Source organism: Panulirus ornatus, chromosome 36 (genome assembly GCF_036320965.1).
Source record: "Panulirus ornatus isolate Po-2019 chromosome 36, ASM3632096v1, whole genome shotgun sequence".
NCBI lineage: Eukaryota > Metazoa > Arthropoda > Malacostraca > Decapoda > Palinuridae > Panulirus > Panulirus ornatus.
In genome coordinates this window covers 12,041,927-12,065,985 of record NC_092259.1, presented here as the reverse complement: position 1 = coordinate 12,065,985, position 24,059 = coordinate 12,041,927, and the positions used below count along the sequence as shown (strand labels likewise).

General features: G+C 39.6%; 1 protein-coding gene across 1 annotated transcript in view; it reads right to left on the bottom strand.

Annotated features, from left to right (window-relative positions):
- cyst (rho guanine nucleotide exchange factor 18 cysts) overlaps positions 1 to 24,059 on the bottom strand; it is a 642,386-nt gene that overhangs the window by 36,381 nt on the left and 581,946 nt on the right. The window contains 4 exon segments of the mRNA XM_071683416.1: positions 3,952 to 4,040; positions 5,941 to 5,996; positions 11,172 to 11,231; positions 22,143 to 22,274. Coding sequence (XP_071539517.1) covers positions 3,952 to 4,040; positions 5,941 to 5,996; positions 11,172 to 11,231; positions 22,143 to 22,274 — 337 coding nt within the window.

The following is a 24,059-nucleotide window of genomic DNA, read 5'->3' as shown; positions in this document are numbered from 1 at the left end:
ATGTATGGATCATGGTGAAGTGCCTGAGGATTGGCAGAATGCATGCATAGTACCATTGTACAAAGGCAAAGGGGGTAAAGGTGAGTGTTCAAACTACAGAGGTCTAACTTTGTTGAGTATTTCTGAGAAATAATATGGGAGGGTAGTGAATGAGAGGGTGAAGGTATGTACAGATTATCAGATTGGGGAAGAGCAGTGTGGTTTCAGAAGTGGTAGAGGATGTGCAAATCAGGTGTCTGCTTTGAAGAATGTTGTGAAAAATAATTAGGAAAACAAATGGATTTGTTTGTAGCAATTATGGATCTAGAGAAGGAATATGATAGGGTTGATAGAGATGCATTGTGAAGGGTCTTAAGACTATATGGTGTGGGAGGTAAGTTGCTAGAAGCAGTGAAAAGATTTTACGAAGGATGTAAGGCATGTGTACAAGTAGGAAGAGAGGAGAGTGACTGGTTCCCAGTGAATGTCGGTCTGTGGCAGGGGTGTGTAATGTCCCCATGGATGTTTAATTTGTTTATGGATGGAGTGGTTAGGAAGGTAAATGCAAGAGTTATGGAGGGAGAGGTGAGAATACAATCTGTTGGGGATGAGAGGGTCAGGGAAGAAAGTTACTGTTCGCCGATGATACAGCTCTGGTGGGTGATTCGAGTGAGAAATTGCAGATGTTCGTGACTGAGTTTGGAAAGTATGTGAAAGGAGAAAGTTGAGAGTAAATGTGAATAAGAGCAAGGTTATCAGGTTCAGAAGAGTTGAGGAACAAGTTAATTGAGATGTAAGTTTGAATGGAGAAAAATTGGAGGAAGTGAAGTGTTTTCGATATCTGGGAGTGGACTTAGCAGCAAATGGAACCATGGAAGCGGAAGTGAGGCACAGGGTAGGGGAGGGGACAAAGGTTCTGGGAGTGATGAAGAATGTGTGGAAGGAGAGAACATTATCTCTGATAGCAAAAATGGGTATGTTTGAAGGAACAGTAGTTCCAACAATGTTATATGGTTGAGAGACATGGGCTATAGATAGGGTTGTACAGAGGAGGGTAGACGTGTTGGAAATGAAATGTCTGAGGTCAATATGTTGTATTAGGGTTTGATCAAGTAAGTAATGAAAGGGTAAGAGAGATGTGTGAAAATAAAAAGTGTGGTTGAGAGAGCAGAAGAGGGTGTACTGAAATGGTTTGGACATATGGAGAGAATGACAGGAAAGATTGACAAAGAGGATATATGTGTCAGAGGTGGAGGGAACACTGAAAAGCAGGAGACCCAACTGCAGGTGGAAGGATGGAGTGAAAAAGATTTTAAGCGATCGGGGCCTGAACATACAGGATGGTGAAAGCATGAAGGGAATAGAGTGAATTGCGATGTGGTATACCAGGGTCAATGTGCTGTCAATGGACTGAACCAGGGCATATGAAGCATCTGGGGTAAACTATGGAAAGGTCTGTGGGGCCTGGATGTGGATAGGGAGCTGTGGTTTCGATGTATTACACATGACAGCTAGAGACTGAGTGTGAACGAATGTGGCCCTTTTTTGTCTGTTTTCCTGGCGCTACCTTACAGAAGCAGGGGGTAGCAATGCTGTTTCCTGTGGAACGGGGTAGCGCCAGGAATGAATGAAGGCAAGCAAGTATGAATTTGTACATGTGTATATATATGTATATGTCTGTGTATATGTATGTATATGTTGATATGTATATGTATGTACATGTGCATGTATGGGCATGTATATATATATATATATATATATATATATATATATATATATATCCTCTCTTCCTACACGTACACATGCCTTACATCCTCGATAAAAACTTTTCACTGCTTCTAACAACTTGCCTCCCACACCATATATTCTTAATACCTTCCACAGAGCATCTCTATCAACTCTATCATATGCCTTCTCCAGATCCATAAATGCTACATACAAATCCATTTGCTTTTCTAAGTATTTCTCACATACATTCTTCAAAGCAAACACCTGATCCACACATCCTCTACCACTTCTGAAACCGCACTGCTCTTCCCCAATCTGATGCTCTGTACATGCCTTCACCCTCTCAATCAATACCCTCCCATATAATTTACCAGGAATACTCAACAAACTTATACCTCTGTAATTTGAGCACTCACTCTTATCCCCTTTGCCTTTGTACAATGGCACTATGCACGCATTCCGCCAATCCTCAGGCACCTCACCATGAGTCATACATACATTAAATAACCTTACCAACCAGTCAACAATACAGTCACCCCCTTTCTTAATAAATTCCACTGCAATACCATCCAAACCTGCTGCCTTGCCGGCTTTCATCTTCCGCAAAGCTTTTACTACCTCTTCTCTGTTTATCAAATCATTTTCCCTAACCCTCTCACTTTGCACACCACCTCGACCAAAACACCCTATATCTGCCACTCTGTCATCAGACACATTCAACAAACCTTCAAAATACTCATTCCATCTCCTTCTCACATCACCGCTACTTGTTATCACCTCCCCATTTACGCCCTTCACTGAAGTTCCCATTTGCTCCCTTGTCTTACGCACCCTATTTACCTCCTTCCAGAACATCTTTTTATTCTCCCTAAAATTTACTGAATGTAGGTTTGCGGCAGGGGTGTGTGATGTCTCCATGGTTGTTTAATTTGTTTATGGATGGGGTTGTAAAGGAGGTAAATGCAAGAGTCCTGGAAAGAGGGGCAAGTATGAAGTCTGTTGGGGATGAGAGAGCTTGGGAAGTGAGTCAATTGTTGTTCGCTGATGATACAGCGCTGGTGGCTGATTCATGTGAGAAACTGCAGAAGCTGGTGACTGAGTTTGGTAAAGTGTGTGGAAGAAGAAAGTTGAGAGTAAATGTGAATAAGAGCAAGGTTATTAGGTACAGTAGGGGTGAGGGTCAAGTCAATTGGGAGGTGAGTTTGAATGGAGAAAAACTGGAGGAAGTGAAGTGTTTTAGATATCTGGGAGTGGATCTGTCAGCGGATGGAACCATGGAAGCGGAAGTGGATCATAGGGTGGGGGAGGGGGCGAAAATTTTGGGAGCCTTGAAAAATGTGTGGAAGTCGAGAACATTATCTCGGAAATCAAAAATGGGTATGTTTGAGGGAATAGTGGTTCCAACAATGCTGTATGGTTGCGAGGCGTAGGCTATGGATAGAGATGTGCGCAGGAGGATGGATGTGCTGGAAATGAGATGTTTGAGGACAATGTGTGGTGGGAGGTGGTTTGATCGAGTAAGTAACGTAAGGGTAAGAGAGATGTGTGGAAATAAAAAGAGCGTGGTCGAGAGAGCAGAAGAGGGTGTTTTGAAATGGTTTGGGCACATGGAGAGAATGAGTGAGGAGAGATTGACCAAGAGGATATATGTGTCGGAGGTGGAGGGAACGAGGAGAAGAGGGAGACCAAATTGGAGGTGGAAAGATGGAGTGAAAAGGATTTTGTGTGATCGGGGCCTGAACATGCAGGAGGGTGAAAGGAGGGCAAGAAATAGAGTGAATTGGAGTCATGTGGTATACAGGGGTTGACGTGCTGTCAGTGGATTGAAGCAAGGCATGTGAAGCGTCTGGGGTAAACCATGGAAAGCTGTGTAGGTATGTATATTTGCGTGTCTGGACGTGTGTATGTACATGTGTATGGGGGGGGGGGGGGGTTGGGCCATTTCTTTCGTCTGTTTCCTTGCGCTACCTCGCAAACGCGGGAGACAGCAACAAAGTATAAAAAAAAAAAAAAAAATATATATATATATATATATATATATATATATATATATATATATATATATATATATATATATATATATATATATATATGAGTGGATGGACCATTCTTTCTTCATCTGGTTCCTGGCATTACCTTGCTCATGCGGGAAACAGTGATCAAGTATAATAAATATAATAAATAAGTATATGTGTAAAGTATCACAATTGTAAAATTGAGGCACAATAAAGATATGTTACTTACTTCTCTTTCAACAGTATGGACCCAAAGTTCTGGTTCTTTGTCCAATAATCTGAGCTCTGGATCAGCATCTATGTCATCTAAACTTGGCTCTGTAATGGATAAAAAAGTGTTTATTCTTCATTAGAACTTTGAAGTCCCTACTAAATCAGTTTTGGCATGATGCTATGTGGAATGCACAGCAAAATATCATTTCTGTGATTTACTATCACTAATGAGAATTAACAACCTTTATACTCAACATTTACTTCACAATATAAAGCTGTCAAACAGTATCATGATTTTCTTGTAACTGTAACATTACCAATACTATGACATAAAGTACTTATTCAATTTTGTAAACCTCCATCCAAAAGTGCAAAATTATTTGAATGCTCAAGGGAAGGTACAGTGTGCAATTTTGTTGTATCAGCTGTTTAATCCTTATACTTGCTGACCAGTTTTGGTAGAGCATTCAAATTTCATTTTCCAGAAAGGGGGAACAACATATAACCACCATAACTTGACTGTTAAAGCAGGGATATAAGGCATACAATATATGAGGTTCAGTCAACTGTTCTCTTCTCTTTCTCTTGACATTGGATCTTTATTCATATTTTAGACCAATATTAACATTTGATTTTCTGACAGGCAAGTCAGTTACTGTTTGCTGTTGACATGGTGATGGTGCAGACTCAAGTGAGAAACTGCAGTGGCTGGTTTCTGAGTTTGGGAGTTTGTGAAAAGAGAAAATTGGAAGTAAATATGAATAAAAGCAAGGTAATTAGGTTAAGCAGTGGAGAAACAGGTTTGTTGGAGTAAGTCTGAATGGAGAGAATCAGGAATTGGAGTGCTATAGGTACCTGGCAAAAGACATGACAGTGAATGGGACCAATGGAGCTAAAGTGAGCCATAGGATGTATAAAGCCCTAAGGTCCTGGGTGCATTGAGGAGTGCGTGGTAAGGGAGGTCTGATGGTATAGCAGTCCCACTGATGCTGCATGGGTGAGTGGCATGAGCCCTGTAAATAAAACTACAGAAAGAGGTGGGTATTGGAAATGAAATGTTTTAGGACAATTTGGGGAGAGAGGAGAGGAGAGAGAGTGACAGTAAGAGGAATATGTATGAGAGAGCTGAGGAAGGTTTATTGATATGGTCTGAACAAATGGAAAGGATGACTAAGAGGGCATACATGTCAGAAGTGGAAGGAACAAGCAAGAAGGGGGAATGAGGAGGACATGGAATGATGGAGTGAAATATATTTTGAGATGTCAGGGTCTAAACATCCAGGAGGATGTGATTTAGGTATGGGGTACAATGAATTGCAGTGATGTGGTATACATACACTGGTGTGCTGACAATGGTATGAAACAGGGCAAATAAAGTGGTCTGGGAAAGCAGAGTCAGGTTTGCCATTTCCCGTATCACTGAGGTCGTGCCAGGAACAGACAAAAAACAAATGGCCTCGTATGCTCACACCAGCTCTCTAAATGCCATGTACAATGAATCAAAACCAGAGCCCACTATCCACAGCCAGCCCCCACAGACCAATCTGTGGTTTCCCCTGATCATTTAATATGCCCTAGTTCAACCCATTGACAGCATGTAACTCCCTGTATACCACAAAGCCCTACACAATCAAAATGTTTTTCACTCCATCCTGAAACCTTAGTTTCTCTCCTTTGTTCCCTTTGCTTCTGCCATGAATACCCTCTCACTCCTCTCATGTCCAAACCATCTCAGCATACTCCTGTTACTACCGTACCTCTCTCTAACCCTAACATCTCTTACATGATCACCCTTCTTTACATCATATATTGTCCTCAAACATTTAATTTCCAACACTTCTGTACTTCATCATCTTGGACCCATGCCTCACATCACATCCAATCATTCCCGGTGTAACCTCAAGCATGCAGAGTCTAGTAACACCTATATATATATATATATATATATATATATATATATATATATATATATATATATATATATATATAACATATTTATACATACCTTCATTACCGGCATCATCTAATGATTCCATAGACGCCGAGTTGACCTCAAGGATACTGTAAAGTATATACGTTAAGATGAATATACCAATAAGAGATATATAAAACATGACACAAAATCCAAACACGAAAAATTCACACAAATAAACAGACATAAACACATCGTGTACACACTTATACACATAGTTGTTTCTTCAAACATTATTTTTTACCCTGATATTCCTTTTTATAGGGCTCCAGTGGCAATCTGGATGCTGACCACATCTACCGGGTAAGACCACAGGGAAGAAAGTGTGGTGATGTGTGTATATCTGTGTGAAGTGACTGGAGGACAACATCGTCAGTGTGGAAGTAGCATTTCGGGTACGAGAGGCCTTGGGATATGATGGTGTCTGCAATACTAGAGGTGGTTGGTGTCCCTTGTGTCTTTATGAGGCTCTTGCAGCACTCAGGAAGCTGGCCATGTCCACCGATTTAATGTGCGTCTTTGATCAGAGGGTGCAGGGCTATTCAGTAGTACGTTCTTGGTGTCTTCCTTACGGTAGCTGCATCAAGGGAATAACGGGTCTGGGGATATGGTGAAACGGTGTCTGTATCGTTGTAGTGATGGGCGATGTCCATAGCGTAAACAGGAGTGACGTGTTTGTCTTGGAAGTGTAGTTTCTGATGGCGAATTGAATTTTATGAATGAGTTGGGAGGTCGGCTGTTTAGCACTTGTAGGTGTTTCGTAGGTTGTATATTTGCTGGTGATGGTAGGATCTGTGAGTACTGGTTATTGAAGTGTGAGGCATGGTTAGGCTTTTTATTTCTAATTGAGGGTCAGTATTTACAGAGTATGGTTTGGGTGGGAATCTAACTAGCGATACTGCACAGAACTGCTTACAGAGACAGGAATGGATTAGGAGGGTTTTTCATTCATTGTGTAGCATGGTCTAATAACATCTCGTAATTTCATTCCTTAAATCATAAAAATCCAATCATCACTCACTCCTTGAAACACAAGTTTTGTGCTTCATTGCCTGTGAACTATAATGAAAACTGCATCCACACGCTACAAGACCTGCCCGCTACCTACTCTTTTCCATTCCTTGGCTGCTGCAGGTGATCTCCGACGTGGTCGACCGAGTTACATTCCCTCACGGCGTCAGCGTCCTCCAAGAGGACTCCTTTCACCGGATGATCGACTTCGTCGAGGGCAGACTGAGAGTCGCCCACGGATTCGATAATACTGGCGTCCTCTTTCTGGTGGTCTGGTTTACCTTCACACTTTTCTTCCAGCCTGAAGGATTTATTTCCCTCCTTGCCCCTATGTCTGTTCAATTTACTTTCTTCTTTATCTCTATGCTTCGTAAAGGATCTCTTCCTCTCCTCTTTGTCTTTCTGTTTATTGCACGTAATATTTTCTTCCTTGTCTTTACATTGGCCGACTTTATTATTTTCGTCCTTATCTTTATGTTTATCGGCTTTATTGGTTTCCTCCTTGTCTTTGAATCTTTTAGAACTTTTTTTAAAGAATCTTGCAGGCTCATTCTCATCCTTTCCAACAACGTCACTTAAGTTTTCTACGCTTTTACTTCTATCCAGGAAAATATGAGAAAGGTCGTTCATACTCCGGGACATTAACTTGGACCGCAGAGTTCCTATTTTGCGGTGCGCCATTTTGATTTATTTTCGTTAACGCCACGTTTAATTTTTTCCCCACCTAATACACTTCCAAAGACTCTTCCAGCATTCTGATGCTTATATCAAATAATTCAGTGCATTTCTGCTTGTGTTTAATTCCACAGATACGTTTTAATACTTCTTTTTTAAGAATCCCTAAAACACCTCTAGCACTCTTATGCCTTAAATAATTCAAAGCATTTTGAACGTAACATCAAGAGCAATCTTTAGCATTTATTCACATTGTTACAATTCAACAGGTTTCAAGCATTTCCACGCCCTAATTAATACATTCAAAGCATTCTGAGTATGTTGATTGTGATGTACCATTTTATCAGTTTACTCTCTCATGAATGTCTTTCACGTTTATATCCATATATTCGTATTTCTCCATGCTTAATGGATGCCTATTAACCCACTGGTTACTGGTACATAAGATGACAACAGAGCCTTTCACTACGTGTTTCATGAGACCAAACACAATGTGGCATCATCACCCTTTGGCACACTTCTGAAAGCGAGTTTTGTTATTCCTTACTGATCCTGTTTACACGTCTAGACAAGTTTCTTTTAAGCTTTTAGTTGTTCACCACCACTGTCATGATAAAAACTACGTGTCTTCAATGATAAAACTGTACAAACTTCCAGTCTCTTTTTCTAATATCTTCAACTTATACAAGGAGAGATTCCACCTGTAATGTCTGCAACGTGTTCTTCACTTAGGCTGTTACCTAATTTAAAGACCGCAAAACTAGTTACTGTGTGCAGAAAGCAGCCAGATGTTGTGCTAACTTCCTTGCACTGGTTCCCCCTAGCCTTGCCCAACAAACACTGGGCCATCCATTATCACACACCCGCACTTCCCGATAACGTTCACAACGCTGGCTAGCCCAAATCCATGTACATACAGCCTTTTACATTAACAAACCTCAACGCAAGGCTGTTAAATGGCTGCATTACTAACACCCTAATTATTTGTGAATATATACGATCCTGCGGACTGTAAAAACGTGAACGGAAATATATGGTGCACCACGAATCCACGAGAAACCGGGGTAAGGCTGACACGTTAGGCAAAACATTGGTGCAGTCGATAGATAGCGAGATAAGATTTCCACATACCAGAGATTATTATAATAGGGGGATGATACATGCATGTACGCCTTCTAAGAAGTATAATCGCCTATCAAATTATGTTACTGTTCTTCCTGATATACAAGAAGAGATGGTATAATTTCATTATTCGAAGTATTTTTTTTCGCAGACTACTTGGCACCGGTAAATCAAACGTTACCCTGTGGACTGGTCTATTTTCTACACTGTTTTAAATCCCTTGTACCACCTAAGACCTACGGTGTGGCAGACAAGGGTCACGCTGGGGTCACCGAAGATGGGGTGAGAGGTTGAACCAACCTTGATGGAGTTGGGTAAATATCCCATCTTCGCCTTGAAAAAAAAAAATGGACTTCGGGTATGACCTTTCCCATAAATCCTAGAGCATTATGCGTTATTAAAACTTATCTTTTTGTTTGTATTTATGTATGTGGGTGGGTTGGGCCATTCTTCGTGTTTCCTTGTGCTACCTCGCTAACGCAGGAGACGACAGTTATATATATATATATATATATATATATATATATATATATATATATATATATATATATATATATATATATATATCACTAGGGATAGGGGAGAAAGAATACTTCCCACGTATTCCCTGCGTGTCGTAGAAGGCGACTAAAAGGGGAGGGAGCGGGGGGCTGGAAATCCTCCCCTCTCTCTTTTTTTTTTAATTTTCCAAAAGATGGAATAGTGAAGGGGGCCAGGTGAGGATATTCCCTCAGAGGCCCAGTCCTCTGATCTTAACACTACCTCGCTAACGCTGGAAATGGTGAATAATATGTGAATAGTATGTGATCGGGGCCTGAACATGCAGGAGGGTGAAAGGAGGGCAAGAAATAGAGTGAATTGGAACGATGTGGTATACAGGGGTTGACGTGCTGTCAGTGGATTGAATCAAGGCATGTGAAGCGTCCGGGGTAAACCATGGAAAGCTGTGTAGGTATGTATATTTGCGTGTGTGGACGTGTGTATGTACATGTGTATGGGGGGGGGGGGGGGTTGGGCCATTTCTTTCGTCTGTTTCCTTGCGCTACCTCGCAGACGCGGGAGACAGCGACAAGGTATAAAAAAAAAAAAAAAAAAAAAAAAAAAAAAATATATATATATATATATATATATATATATATATATATATATATATATATATATATAATACAGGCCGTTCATAATTCCAATATCTGGAAAGAAGCTGTTTGGAGTAAATATGGTCCCTAGAAATAAGCCTGGAAAGTAAGCCAACCCGATTTCTTTACAATACGCAACCTTTCTGATTTGGAACAGGATAATATAACGTCCCAGGATCCGACCATTGAATGATTCTACTTTCTTGTCTTTACAAGCCATCACAAAATGAGTCACTACTTTCTTTAAATTTGAATTAAACATTGTATCTACTTGACCTTCCAATCACCATAATGCACTTTTCTTGACCTTTCCATCATCGCAAACACTCATTCTATTTCCTACACCTTTCCATCATCCTAAAAGATGTACACACTGACCTTACAGAATTTTAAATATTTCCTTTCTTAACCTTTCTACGTTGTATGTAAACAGCTTACATATTTTCTTGACATTTTGACTGTGGCCGAAGCTATGGAAGGGCCGTACGGGACCGTAACTAGAGCTGGAGGGCGACAGGTAAACGAGTTCCTATTGTTCGCCATTAAATTCAACGGGGCGCGGTGATTCTAAAATTAGTATCGACCACATTCATATCAGAAATCATTGTCTGTTTCATCTGTAGCGACCACCTTAAAAGAATATTAAGTTAGGTTTCTTGGGTAGGTACTGTTCTTTTGTACATCAAAGGGCACGACAAAAGCAATCCGAGAAAAAACCTAACGAAACTCAAACGTAATGTGTAATATAGATACGTACAATAACATTCTGTAAAGTGACTAACGTATTTGGAATAAAGTTATAAGAACTACAACGAATATACCGAATGTTAGTTGCCGATACAGTTGGAACCAATGCTCTCCTAGGGACAATATGAGGGAGGTAAATACATGGGTCAGGGGCCTTAGATCTAGGAGAGATACATATCAATATTACCTACCCATTCCGTGAAACAGTAAGACCAGGACACATACTAAATACCTAAACATTAACTGACACTACACAAAATTGATACATGCTTACAATATCTACATATTCACTGACACTGCAGGTCCTGTGATTTCATACATGTATTAACTTCACACAAGCTGAGTGACAAAACAGGATACTGATTCATACTTATATGAACGCATTCGTTAACACTACAGGACAATGAACACCAACTTAACTGTGATGACTATTTCCATTATTCATTCTAGGAAGAACCACAAAAAAGTTCCATCTGCATCTATCATAAGAACAAATCTAACATATGATATTTCCCTCGAAGCATATCACAGACAAACTTTGTAATGTGTATAAGGAAGGATGGTGGTACTCACTTGGCATCAGACACTTCATGTGTGAGCAGTTCTGCCTCTTTCTCTTCACTCTGCACCTTGCTGCAGGGGGTGGAAAGAAGCAGAGCAGAGTGGGTGCGACAGTAAGGTGGATGATAAGCAAAGGGCAAAGGGGTGTAATAGTCGATTGAATGAAGAGAGTAAGGTAGGGGTGTATGACGGGTAGGTGGAGGGTAATATTTGGGCAGGGTCCCCAACAGATGAGTGGATGGTAAGAGTAGGGAAGGGATGGTGCAACAGTTGAGTGGTTGGTAGGCAGGACAGGGGAGTGACAGGTGGATGGCAGGAATAAGACACGGAGGTGTGACAGTTAAAAGGATGGTAGGAGGGGAGCACGGGTGGTGTGATATTTGGACAGATTGTAGTAGTGGTGAGTCAGTGCAATAGAAGACAGAAGGGGAATATAATGGGTGATGTTAGGCATAAGGCAGGGAGAAGGTTAGAGTTGGACATGTGGAAGGAGCAAGGTAGAAGTAGGGAAAAACAAAAGGATGAATGGTAGAAGTAGGAAAAGAGTAGTGTAACAGTGATGGGAAGGGGAGAAGCAAGGTAGGGGATGGATGCAGCAGTAGATGACATGAGCAGGGTGATGGGTGGGTGCAAAAAGGAGAGGAAAGCAAAGGTAAAATAAGAAGTTGAAACCATATTGGTATTATGAATAAAAATTCAAACCAAGGAAATAGAAAGAGGAAATGGAGTCATCAAGCCATTAAGAAATGTTAGAGAATAGGTTGTTTGGAAGGAAGTGTGGAGAGAAAATATGTACCATTAGTCCATATATTAAAACTGACTCTCACTCTATCATTCTACAAATGTTTACCAGTACTAAATGAATTTTAATAATAAATATGAAATGGTAAATCTATGGCTAAAATCACCACAATTAAACCAAGTGAAAAATGATTTATGGGATGAAATCTTGGTTATGTACTGCAATGTTTTACTAATGAGAAAAAGAAAAAAGCCAAAAATAACAGTATATATCTGACAACATGCAAATTAATCAAAAAAAAGTAAAGCAAACTGTGATTTGTAATGAAACATAATTTCGTATTTGCTAATGTAAACAGTGGGCAAGGTAATACCACAATTCACCATATAATAAGGGGCAGAGGTTGTGCCCAGCTTCAGTGCTCCAACATTAGCACCAATCAGTAACACACTTGAAGACACCTACACATTTTCAACACTAATTCATTATTTCACTGTAAACCACCTAAAACTCACACAGCAGACGATTAAACAAAGATGACACTGGAATTCAGTTGTCAATCAATGCTTAATGCTCTGGACAGTAAATAATGAGGACAATCAGGAGACACAATTACAAACACAAACAAGTTTCTAAAACATCTGGAAGAAAGGAACACCAATCAGCTTACAGAGGTTAAGTTAAAAACATACTTGCCACTTAGCCAGCACCACAAACACGTGATCAACAACACACAAAAAGGTTATCAACGCACAAAACAGTCTACCACAAACACAGCAGCTAACAAATGCTAAAAAAGTACACAATCTCAAGAGAAGACCCTATTGAAGGTTAAGCACAAGTTCAGCCTTACTGGGAGAACAGCTATGACACCCAACACAAGAGGAATGGAGAGGACAGACACTCAAGAGATGGGAGGGCACCAACATCAACCTAACAAGTTACAAGTGTGGGTGAGCACAGGTAAAATACAGGCATAGGTAAAACATGGGAAAAGGTGAAACATGGGAATGGGTAAAACAGGAAGATAGGTAAAACTGCACAGATATGAAAACATAAGTGTACCTGTGTGTGCTAGGACAGGCTGTAGTTAATTACTTATACAAATTTATCATATGTATCTTTGCTTGGGACTTACATACACATCTTTGAAGTTAATTATACTTGCCTGTACACAACTCAGAATGTGTTAGTGTAAAACTGATATACCTAAAAAGGACAAGCTGAGTGTGTGTGTAATCATACATTTGTAATACTGTACCTTATTTACTATAGTAAGAAGAGAGAGTTCTTCACTCATGGGGTCCCATCAAACAGCTTTTCAAACATGTATACGGCCAGCATTTATAGTTTCATTACTTAAGTCTACTCCAGCCACCCACTTCTTCATATTCTTTCTATATAGTATTCTACCTAACTTCTCATTGTGACTTCTTTTAACTCTGACACTAAATCTTATGAAGAACTGTTTGCTGTCAACATTATCCTTTGATTAAGAAACCTGAAGACTGTAATTAGGTTGTTTCCATCTCTTCTATCCTCCACGCTGGGCAAATTGGTAGCCCTAAGGCTCACACTATAGCTCAGCTCACTGAATTTAGTTAGGTACTGACTTAGATGCTCTTATCTTGACTCTCTCACTTAAATCTTGGTGCTTCTTTTGGAGTGGTGACCAAATATGAGAACCATAATCCAATTTTTGTCTAACATATTTGGCGAATACTGTGTGCATGTGTGTGTAATCATCTTTCTGTACAGTATAGGAGAGGAATTCTACACGTGTGTATGTGCAATTAACTGAGTGGGAAGGGAGTTCTACATTTGTGCATATGTGTGATTAACTGAGGGGGTTCTGCACTCATTGGGCCCCATTTCTTATTCTTAATTCATTATCATGCAGTTTCTAAAATTTCCCTTGTGCAATGTATGCATTTATCTTAATCCTCCACCACTCTACTAATTCAGATGTAATTCTTCCCATTTTCTCTTTGTAATTCTATATTAGCTTCTTACTATGTCCTCTCACTGAAAAATTATCTGGTAGCTTTGATGACTGCTCACTGACAATCTGAAACTTGAAAGCTGTATTCTCTTCCAGTGTAGGTAAATCTGTAACCAATACCACGTCCTTGCAACTCAGCTAACTTATTTCAGCAAAAATCTTAACTGCCCCTTGTTAAATGGTGTCAATCAGATCTATATATTTCTTCAGGTAAGATTACCTAAATGGTAATGCATATTCTAATCTGGATCTTATATATGCTGCAAATATTCTTCTGCACTTATCCTTACCTTCATACTTAAATACAATCTTGATATGAACCAACATGTAATTAGACTCATAAATAATTTTCTTAATAAAGTGTTTTGGTTAAAGGAGGTTGTCATACTGACCAAAAAATCCCTGTCAAAGACTTTGATCACCGTGATTTGTTTCCTACCATATCATATTCATTACTGGACACACTTTTACTCAGTACCATCTTGATTGCTTTGCATTTGGTCAGACTCAAATTTGTCTACCATGTATCAGTCTAAAGCTGACAGAGTGTGAGAGAATGAGTAAGGAATTGGGTGTCTGTGCATAATCACCAATTTGTTTAACCCTGTATTAAGTCAGGATCATTACAGCGATAAGTTAGCATAATGTGTGTCATAACAGGATGAAGTATTGATACTATTTGAGGGACTGTTATAGGGTATGATAAATGTAGTATGAGAGGATCCTTATGCAGTGAAGTGAATGTGCTACATAAGGGTGATTACAGGAGTGCACTACATGAGGGTTGTTACTGGATATGGTGAAAGCACTATGTGAGGGTCATAACAAGGTGAGTGTACTATGTGAAGGTCATAACAAGGTGAGAGGAGTGTACTATGTGAAGGTCTTTATAGAGTAAGGAAGTGTCCTACATGATTATCATAATATTGTGAGGATACCACTACAAATAATAGGGAACTGCCATAAGAATGTGTTAATACCAAAAAATCCAAGGTAAATAATGCTACATACATCAATCAAGAATACATTTGGCTACTGACAGTACATGAGAGGTTTGGAAAATACCCTCATCAAATGAAGGTACATGACAGTTTAAAGAGAATACCCATGGCAATTGAAGATACATGAAAGCTCAAAGATAATATTTAAGATAAATGAAGGTACATGATAGGTAAAAGATAAAACCTATAGTAAATGAAGGAACATGATAGGGAAAATACCTATGGCAAATCAAGAGACATGAGAGGATAAAGGGTATACTTATGATAACAGAAGGAAGACGACAGGCTATAAAGATTACCGATGGCAACTGAAGGTATATGACATCTCAAAGAGAATGCCGCAGGCAACTGAAGGTAAATAACAATATAAAGAGAGTACCCACCACAATTGAAGTTGCATGACAGGGCAAAAATAATACCTGCAGCATAAGAATGAACAAGGTATGTTCCACAAAATAACAATGACAACAGAACAACCAAAGGGATATAACTGCTGATGGTAACTGGAGAGGCATGACAGGTTAAGGACAATACTCAATGCAACTCATATAGGAGAGAATAAAGGGTATACCTATCAGTGGCAACAGAGAGGACCTGACAGGTAAATAGAATACTTACAGCCAATAAAAGTTCATGTAATACCTATGGAAACTGAAGGGAAACATGTTATAGAGAATACCAATGGTAAATAAAGCAAAATGAGAGGGTAAGAATCCTAATTATGTCATCATGATACCTGAGAGGACTTTATGTGTTAAAGAGAATCATTTCAAGAAATGACGTGACATTAATGATTAAAGTGGGCACTAGTAGAAACTTAACAGGTATGACAGGTTAAATACCTACAGCAATTGAAGTGACAAAAAAGACAACAGAATAATTACAACAACTGAAAGGACACCTATGAAAGAGAATACCTATGTCCAACAATGGAAAATATGGTTGATCAGAATATCTGTGACAAGTAGAAAGAAAAAATCTGCAAGATCAACTGTCACTGAAAGGACAATATGCTATTCAACAGGAGTGCTAACCACATTAAAAGAAATTATATGTGGACAAACTGACATAAAAGAACATGAGGTGTTATTATTCTAAGGCTTCATCACATACGTAAGCCCTAATAAATAGAACCCTTGTGCTAATGGTGATAGGAGTCATCTGAAGCATATCAAATACTATCACAATCCTACCTGTACCATACCCTGACAAATCCCTAGTACAATGCAACTCTAGCAAGACCCCAGCTATTAATAAAAAAGTGTACTTAACAGCTCTCTCAGTTGTCTAGGCTTACCTTCAGACCTCATCTGAATGAGAAAATTTTTAGCTAATCTCCCAACTTTTACATCCTTTGAAGGTAGTTACTGACACTTCCCTAAATCTTCAGTTGGCATATGGTCACAATTTGCAACACCTACATTTAGCACTTCATTACATTTCTTTGTACTTGAAATCAAAATACATGCCCTGTGACTTCTGTGACTCCACAACACCAGCTTTAACACAGCAAAGAAGCTACAATAACAACTCAGAAACTTGACAACTAGAATTTGGTTTTCTGATACCTTTGTCTAGCAGGGTTAGGTAAAGTTCTCAAAGATTAGCATATCACGTACAAAATTGTTCCATGAGTTTTTCCTCAAATCCCTTATAGACGATTCTGTGAAGGCTTGTCATAAAAATCTGAGTTTATTCAATAATGCTGTTCTTAGCACTACTTGCAAGGATGGACATGACTGAATAAAACATGTTTAGCAATGACTAAAGCAACTTAACACTTCTAGCTTTCAGCAGGAATGTTGGTGGGTGAGGGAGTCAAATCCTTGTAATTATACATCAATTCCAAATAAACTAAAATCTTGCCAAATGTACATAGAATTACATAAATATTGCATCAATCAATATCAATCATCCCTTTGTTACCCTTAGTCTTAACTTTGGACTGGACATTTCTCCAAACAGTTCTGTTTACATCAGGACCATGTGAACTTAATGTTAAGTTTGTTTAGCAGTAATCTATCACCACTCATACTTTGCAAGATTCTCTCAAATTGATCTCAAGTAAAATATCCTAAAACAATCAAACCATAATTTACAAAACACCTAATATCTTGCGTTCCAACATCTAGTGTGTATGTCTATTTATTTTTTCATCTGTGCTTGGATGTTTTCATCAAAGTGATTTGTTAATATGTACAATAAGAACCTGTTTATATCTCCAACTAGCATTTTACTAAAATATTGTGCATGACAATATGCTACCAATTAAAGTGCTGTGGGTCTTCCCAGTGTGAATCTTTTAAAGTGATGCCAACTGGAAGCACTGTACTGATTTTCACTGTCCTGAGACTTAAAACTAATTTTTTTCTTGATATATGGAAGTACCACATTATTTAAGCTTTGGGTACATCAACATGATATGCTTAAGTAAGTATGCTCTACTGTGTTGAGCTTAGAATTGGTTGACTCACAGAACATGATTTTCCATATGAACTAATAGCACAATCAGATCTGTTTTTCATTTCTTCTATCCATGTACTGTCAAGCTAAAGTTTTACAGCATAAAAAGCAAAAGGCTTTCAATCTTTCAGACCTTTTTGATATCAGTGTCTAAGAAAATTGTCTAATTGCCCCACTGATATGATGATAAGCAAAAAGGAAAGCTGTGAGCCATTTCAAAAAATATAGATATGCAATACTAAGTGCACTTTTGGTTAAAAAAAACCATCTCACTCAAAAATTATTTAAAGAAATGCAGGTTTGCTTTAGCACTAATCATGATTCTCAACAAAAACATATTTCTGTGCATTACTTGCACAACAAATTTGTATTTCAACAATAGTCCTGAAATAAAATCTATGATGCTGATAACTTTCTAAGGACTTTAAGCATACAAGCACAAAGTCACTTTCATTCATTTGTAGTTCATCTAAAAATACAGCATTTTTTGTAGAACTATACAAATATCCAGAGTGCCTGAATGGTACTGGAGATATAGGAACTGTGGACACCTTACAGTGATGGTTTGATCTACTTTGTAAATTTATGCAAAACTGATAACTCCAAAATCCATTATCCAAAAGTGTTTAAAAGTATGATCCAAGGCAAAAAGATTCAAAATTGTTAGCAACACCATACAGCTACTCCAGCCCTATTACTACAGGGACATTCATGGACGTATGGATTACTTCCTGCCTACCTCTACACTAAAATCATACTGCTGGGCAAGCAGACTGCATGCTAGCTCTCTCTATATTTCAATGATACTGGTATTTTTCTTATAATGTACGTCACTTTCCTAACCATTCCTATACTATACTGGGATTCCATCTTCATGGACAGAATTATCTCTCTCTCTGAATCATCTCTATTCTAAACTATTACACTGGCATTTGCCTGGACACATGGAAAATTTCATTTCTATCCCTATCTTGTTTAACTAGTTAAAAAAATGCTGAAACATTTCTGCTGCCTCTTAATACACCTTAAGTTTATACTGTGAACCCAACTGTCCATATCCAGTAATCATTCCAGACTCTATAGTTCCGGAAACTCTTCAACAAAAACCATCATATATCTAATCTCATCACAAAGGAAGTGATCAGCTCAAGTTCATGTATAAGAAATTCAATTATCATGGGGACTTATTCAGTATATGCTTTGTCTATTTCAAACTGATGAAAAACAGGCAATCTCTGTACCATGCACCGAGATATGTATTGAAAGAGGTAAACAGTGGGGTACTGTAGTACATGCCCTAATCAAAGTCACATTACTGGGTGAAACTGCCAGGACATGAGGATACAGATAGCATCTGAATATGCAATCCTGCCAATCTTTTAATGTGTCCTTATGATCCAATTTGAACAGAGTCACAGTGCATAAACCCAACCTATCATCCTCCTAAAGATGTAAAGCCAGGCTCTCAGCAGTGACTCTCAATGCCATTTTCCCTGCTGTAGTGTCTACCCAATTATATCTACATTTTCCTCTTCCCTAGCTTCAAATATTGAAAACCAGTTGTAGCAAACTGGAATGCCCTCTTTCTCCTTTTCTTTCTCTTTGGAAGAAACAAAAGAATTGCTATTCCCCAGGCCATCTTCTCTACTCTTTTATTCAGTTCCATTAATATCTATTTATTCATTATACTTGATAGCTGTTTCTCATGTTAGCGAGGTAGTGCCAGGAAACAGACAAAGAAAGACCCATCCACTCATATACACACATATATACATATATTTACATATCAACATATACACGTATACATACGTATACGCACATGTACATGTTCATACGTGCTTGCTTTCATCCATTCCCGGCAACACCTTACCTCAGGAAAAAGCATTGCCATCCCCTTTGTCAGCGAGGTAGTGCCAGGAAACGACAAAAAAAGGCCACATCCACTCACACTCATTCTCTAGCGGTCATGTGTAATGCACCAAAACCACAGCTCCCTATCCACATCCAGGCCCCACAGACCTTTCCATAGTTTACCTTAGACATTTCACATGCTCTGATTCAGTCCAATGGCAGCATGTCAACCCATATATCACACTGTTCCAATTCACTCTATTCCGGGTATGCCTTTCACCCTCTGCAAGTTCAGGTCTGGATCGCCCGAAATCTTTTTCACTCCATCCTTCCACCTCCAATTTGGTCTCCCACTTCTTACTCCCTCCACCTCTGACACATATATCCTCTTTGTCAACCTTTCCTTACTCATTCTCTCCATATGTTCAAACTATTTCAAAACATCCTCTTTTGCTCTCTCAACCAAACTCTTATTACCACACATCTCTCTTACCCTTTCATCACTAACATGACCAAACCACCACACATCACATATTGTCCTTAAACACTTAATTTCCAACACATCCACCCTCTGCACAACTCTATCTATACCCTATGCCTTGCAACAATATAAGATTATTGGAACTACTATTCTTTCAAATATACCCACTTTCGCTCTCCAAGATAATGTTCTCTCTTCCTACACATTCTTCATCACTCCCAAAACCTTGGCCCCCTCCCCCACCCTATGACTCACTTCCGCTTCCATGGGTCCATTCGCTGCCAAGTCCACTCCCAGATATCGAAAACACTTCACTTCCTCCAATTTTTCTCCCCATTCAAACCAACATCCCAACTAACTTGTCTCTCAACCCTGCTGAACCTAATAACCTTGCTTTTATTCACATTTACTCTCAACTTTCACACACCTTTCCAAACCCAGTCACCAACTTCTGCAGTTTCTCACTCAAATCAGCCACCAGCGCTGTATTATCTGCGAACAACTACTGACTCACTTACCAGGCCCTTTCATTCCCAACAGACTGCATACTCGCCCCTCCCTCCAAAACTCTTGCATTCTTCTCCTTAACCACCCCATCCATAAACTAATTAAACAGCCATGGTGACATCACACCCCTGCCACAAACCGAGCTTCACTGGGAACCAATCACGTCCATTAATACATTATTTAAATGTCTCAAGATACGATGAAATATACGGACAAATGTTAGTGAGCGAATGCACTGTACATCTTAGGTGTGGTGCCTGCATATTTAGAGCAAAATGTTTACTGTCTAGTGACTGTGTCATTTTTTTATGCTCAATTTCATTTAGGCCAATGTTTAAGTATGCACTAAGTACAATAACTGTACAAAACATAATGATATAAAACCCAGCATCATGGGATATCAGTGATGCCTGATCCATCCTCCCAAACTTGGAGAAGTAACAGAATAAAAAGTAGAGACCTGTAATACTTGGAATTGCTGATCCATACAAAAAAGGTCAAAGAATCAAATCAGCAGTCAGTATATCACGGATACTATCATTTAAAAACTTTAGGAAAGATAAATGATGAGAAGAGAATGACAGATGAAGAAAAATATGGAATAATTACTTTCTGGTTTCAGTAAACAATAAACATTGTAAGAGAAAACTGTAATAGTTAATAAATAAAAAGAAAAGGAATCAGTAGAGATCAGTCTCGATGAAAGAAAATGATGGCATACAGCTACCTCCATCAAAAGCATGCTTGAAAGTATTCAAAATCAGCGCAACAAATGAAAATGTAACCTTAAGTGAGTTTCAACCACCACAAAAAGATCAAATCTTTCACTTCATTTTAATGGAAAGGCTTCAATCATGTAGAAAGAACATAAGAGTAAAGCATACAAGAAAAACAGGATTGGGTAAGGAAAAATATATCAAAGTGCAAAAACTTTTGTGCTCTTTTCCATTAAAACAATGAGCAAATATCATAACAGGAACAGTATAAATACTAAACATCGATTCACAACAATAATGAACAACATGTACACAATAATCATAAGGGAGAGACAGGAAGGAGCTCGGACACATGCTTCACTACATTAATAGAAGAATTTCCTCTGGGAAGCACTTAAAGGCAAAACATCCCTCAGGAAATACCTCGTTTGGACAATAGTCTGGGGACAGATTTATGACATGTCATGCCCTTCAAAAGAAAGCACATCATTTTAGAGGTGCTCTATCAGGCAGTGCGTCCCTCAGGGCAGTCTATGTATCCTTTAGGCAACAAACTGTTCAAGCAACAATTTCTTTCAAGCAGGAGGCATCCAGCTGGCAGGCGATAACACTGCCCCCCTCATTACCACAGTAATCAATGAATTCATTTACCCACAAATAAAAGTTGTAATCTGATTCATCTGGTGACATCAGCTTTTCACATGTATACTTTTACTTGTTCAATGATGAGCAATATATCTAAACAAAATACAGAATCCTGTAAACAGCATAAATCAGTGAATATGAATGAATATAGTAATAACAATACTCTGTAAAGAGAACTGTTGAAAGAGATCTTTTTGTCTATCATCTTTACAAAAGCCATCATCCTCTATGGTCAGTCAATACTGTTTTCAAAATATTTGTACTTTTTGAAGGGGGTGGGGGGTCTAGTAACACACCTGCAAACATATCAATTATATTATGACACAGAGATAGGTAGGCATATGGTTGGCAAGTACAGAGTGATGTGGTAGTGGAGGGAGGCAGGACACCCTGGTCAGCACCACACCTGTGGCTGGCTAGATCGTGCACTTTGTGACCGATGCAGCTGCCACTAGCTCTAATTTGAAGGATGGCAGGCAGGAGTCACTTAGGAGGAGCTACAGGAGCTAGGGCAGGTATGGGGTGTGCGTGCGGACTGACTGACTGATGGGAGGGGCGCACCGCCGCTGACTTACTTGACTCCCAACTTGGTAGCCACTCGCTTCCACTGGGAGAAGCCGGACAGTCTACGGACGGGGCTGGACACGCAGCCAGTGTTGGGGCGGGCCGGGGGGTTAGCAGGCCGTGCGGGCCAGGACACGCAGCCACTGTTGGGGTGGGCCGGGGGGTTAGCGGGCCAAGCAGGCCAGGACACGCAGCCACTGTTGGGGCGGGCTGGGGGGTTAGCGGGCCAAGCAGGCCAGGACACGCAGCCACTGTTGGGGCGGGCTGGGGGGTTAGCGGGCCAAGCAGGCCAGGACGCCACCAGGGGAGTCTCGCTACCCACCTTTCTAAACTATACACACACCCCAGGCCAGGGCCAACCATCCCTGCATGACACGGCCCCACTGGCTGCACCACCCAAGCCAACCTCCAATGAACTGACTCACTAGCAAAATACTATCAGACATTATCTCTCTCACTTGAAAGCATCTTTTGACCTTTTAGGCTCCAAATATGCATAAAAAAGCATTACATATATATTAACTAGCTTGTGAAATCTTTAATATGAACAACCACAACCATTTTTCAAAGCACAAAGTATTAGAAAATTGAAAATGTGAAATATCACACCCAATTGCAGATCTGTAAAGAAACTTTCGGCAATGTTGACACAAAGTGGCATTAAAAATCTCGTTTTACATATGTTGCTATTGTCTGTGACACCTATTTAGAAATAAATACTGTTACAAAGAGAGAAAATTCCCAGTTACATGCATAGAGACTTACGGAAACGTAAGGTTTGATATTCCAAACTAATTACCAGGGAAAAATATCAAAATCAAAAATAAGAAAAACTGAAATGGAACTGTGGGTTCCAAGGCAAGATAATGTTGGTTGTGACGTCCCAAGACTTTTTGGCACGTGAAAATAATATGGGTGAGTTCATCCACTTACTTAACTAAACTAATCAACATTGGTTGTGTGTGTGCCGAGCACAAATACTTTTGGTGAATAGGAAAAAGTCTGGCAAGGCGGCAGCGCAAAGCTGAAGGACATGTTGGCAGGGCTGTAGGTGAGGCACCACGCAGGACCTGTGTTCTCCCCAGACTAGGACCATAACAGCTCGCTGGCGGCATCAGGTGTGCTTCCAACATGCAGGTCACATGGCGCAGCCCACTACCTCTTTATCCACATTAGAAAAAGTATTGTACTTCGCATATGATATAAGCTGGCACAGCTGTTCATGACTAACAAGAATATACTGAGTATGCCAAGAACAGGTGACAACTATGTGAGACAGTAGGCTGGCTAGGTTTGTGTGCAGTGTGCATGTACCACTTCTGTGCCAAACTACATCGTGACTCTAACAGCTGGAACAATGCTTGTCAACAGGCAGGTATGGGCGCCTCAAGCCAAGTATGTATATGGTGATGAATCATGCCATGTGTTGTAGCAGACCAGGGGTGGGCCTGGTGCCATTTCAACTCTGCAGCATGCTATCAGATCCTGTTACGTGCTTCAATCGGCAACACACACTATCTATGTACCATAAGCACATCTTCAAAACTAAACGTGGTGGGAAAGTAGTATGCGATTTTAATGTCAAAAGGAATACATTTTGACTGGTTCTCTAATAGCCAGTAAAATCACATTTATGCATAGTTTCTAGGCAGTTAGGTCATAATTATGCATAATCTCTCTCACTTGAGTAACTAATCTTTGGTAAATCTAAATCCCCAACAATGAAATGTTACTATATTCTCTGGTTGAGATGAGGTGCTGAGTGCTGCATTTCAAGGCCCTTCCCCATCCGCCACCACAAATAGCTTTAATGCTATGTACACCATTTGGAAACTAAAGAACTAAGCAACAGCCAAATAATGCTTGAAAAAAGCAAAAAAATAAAAAATACGCTGGGAAAGTAAAGAACAGGGCAACTGCAAACTTAA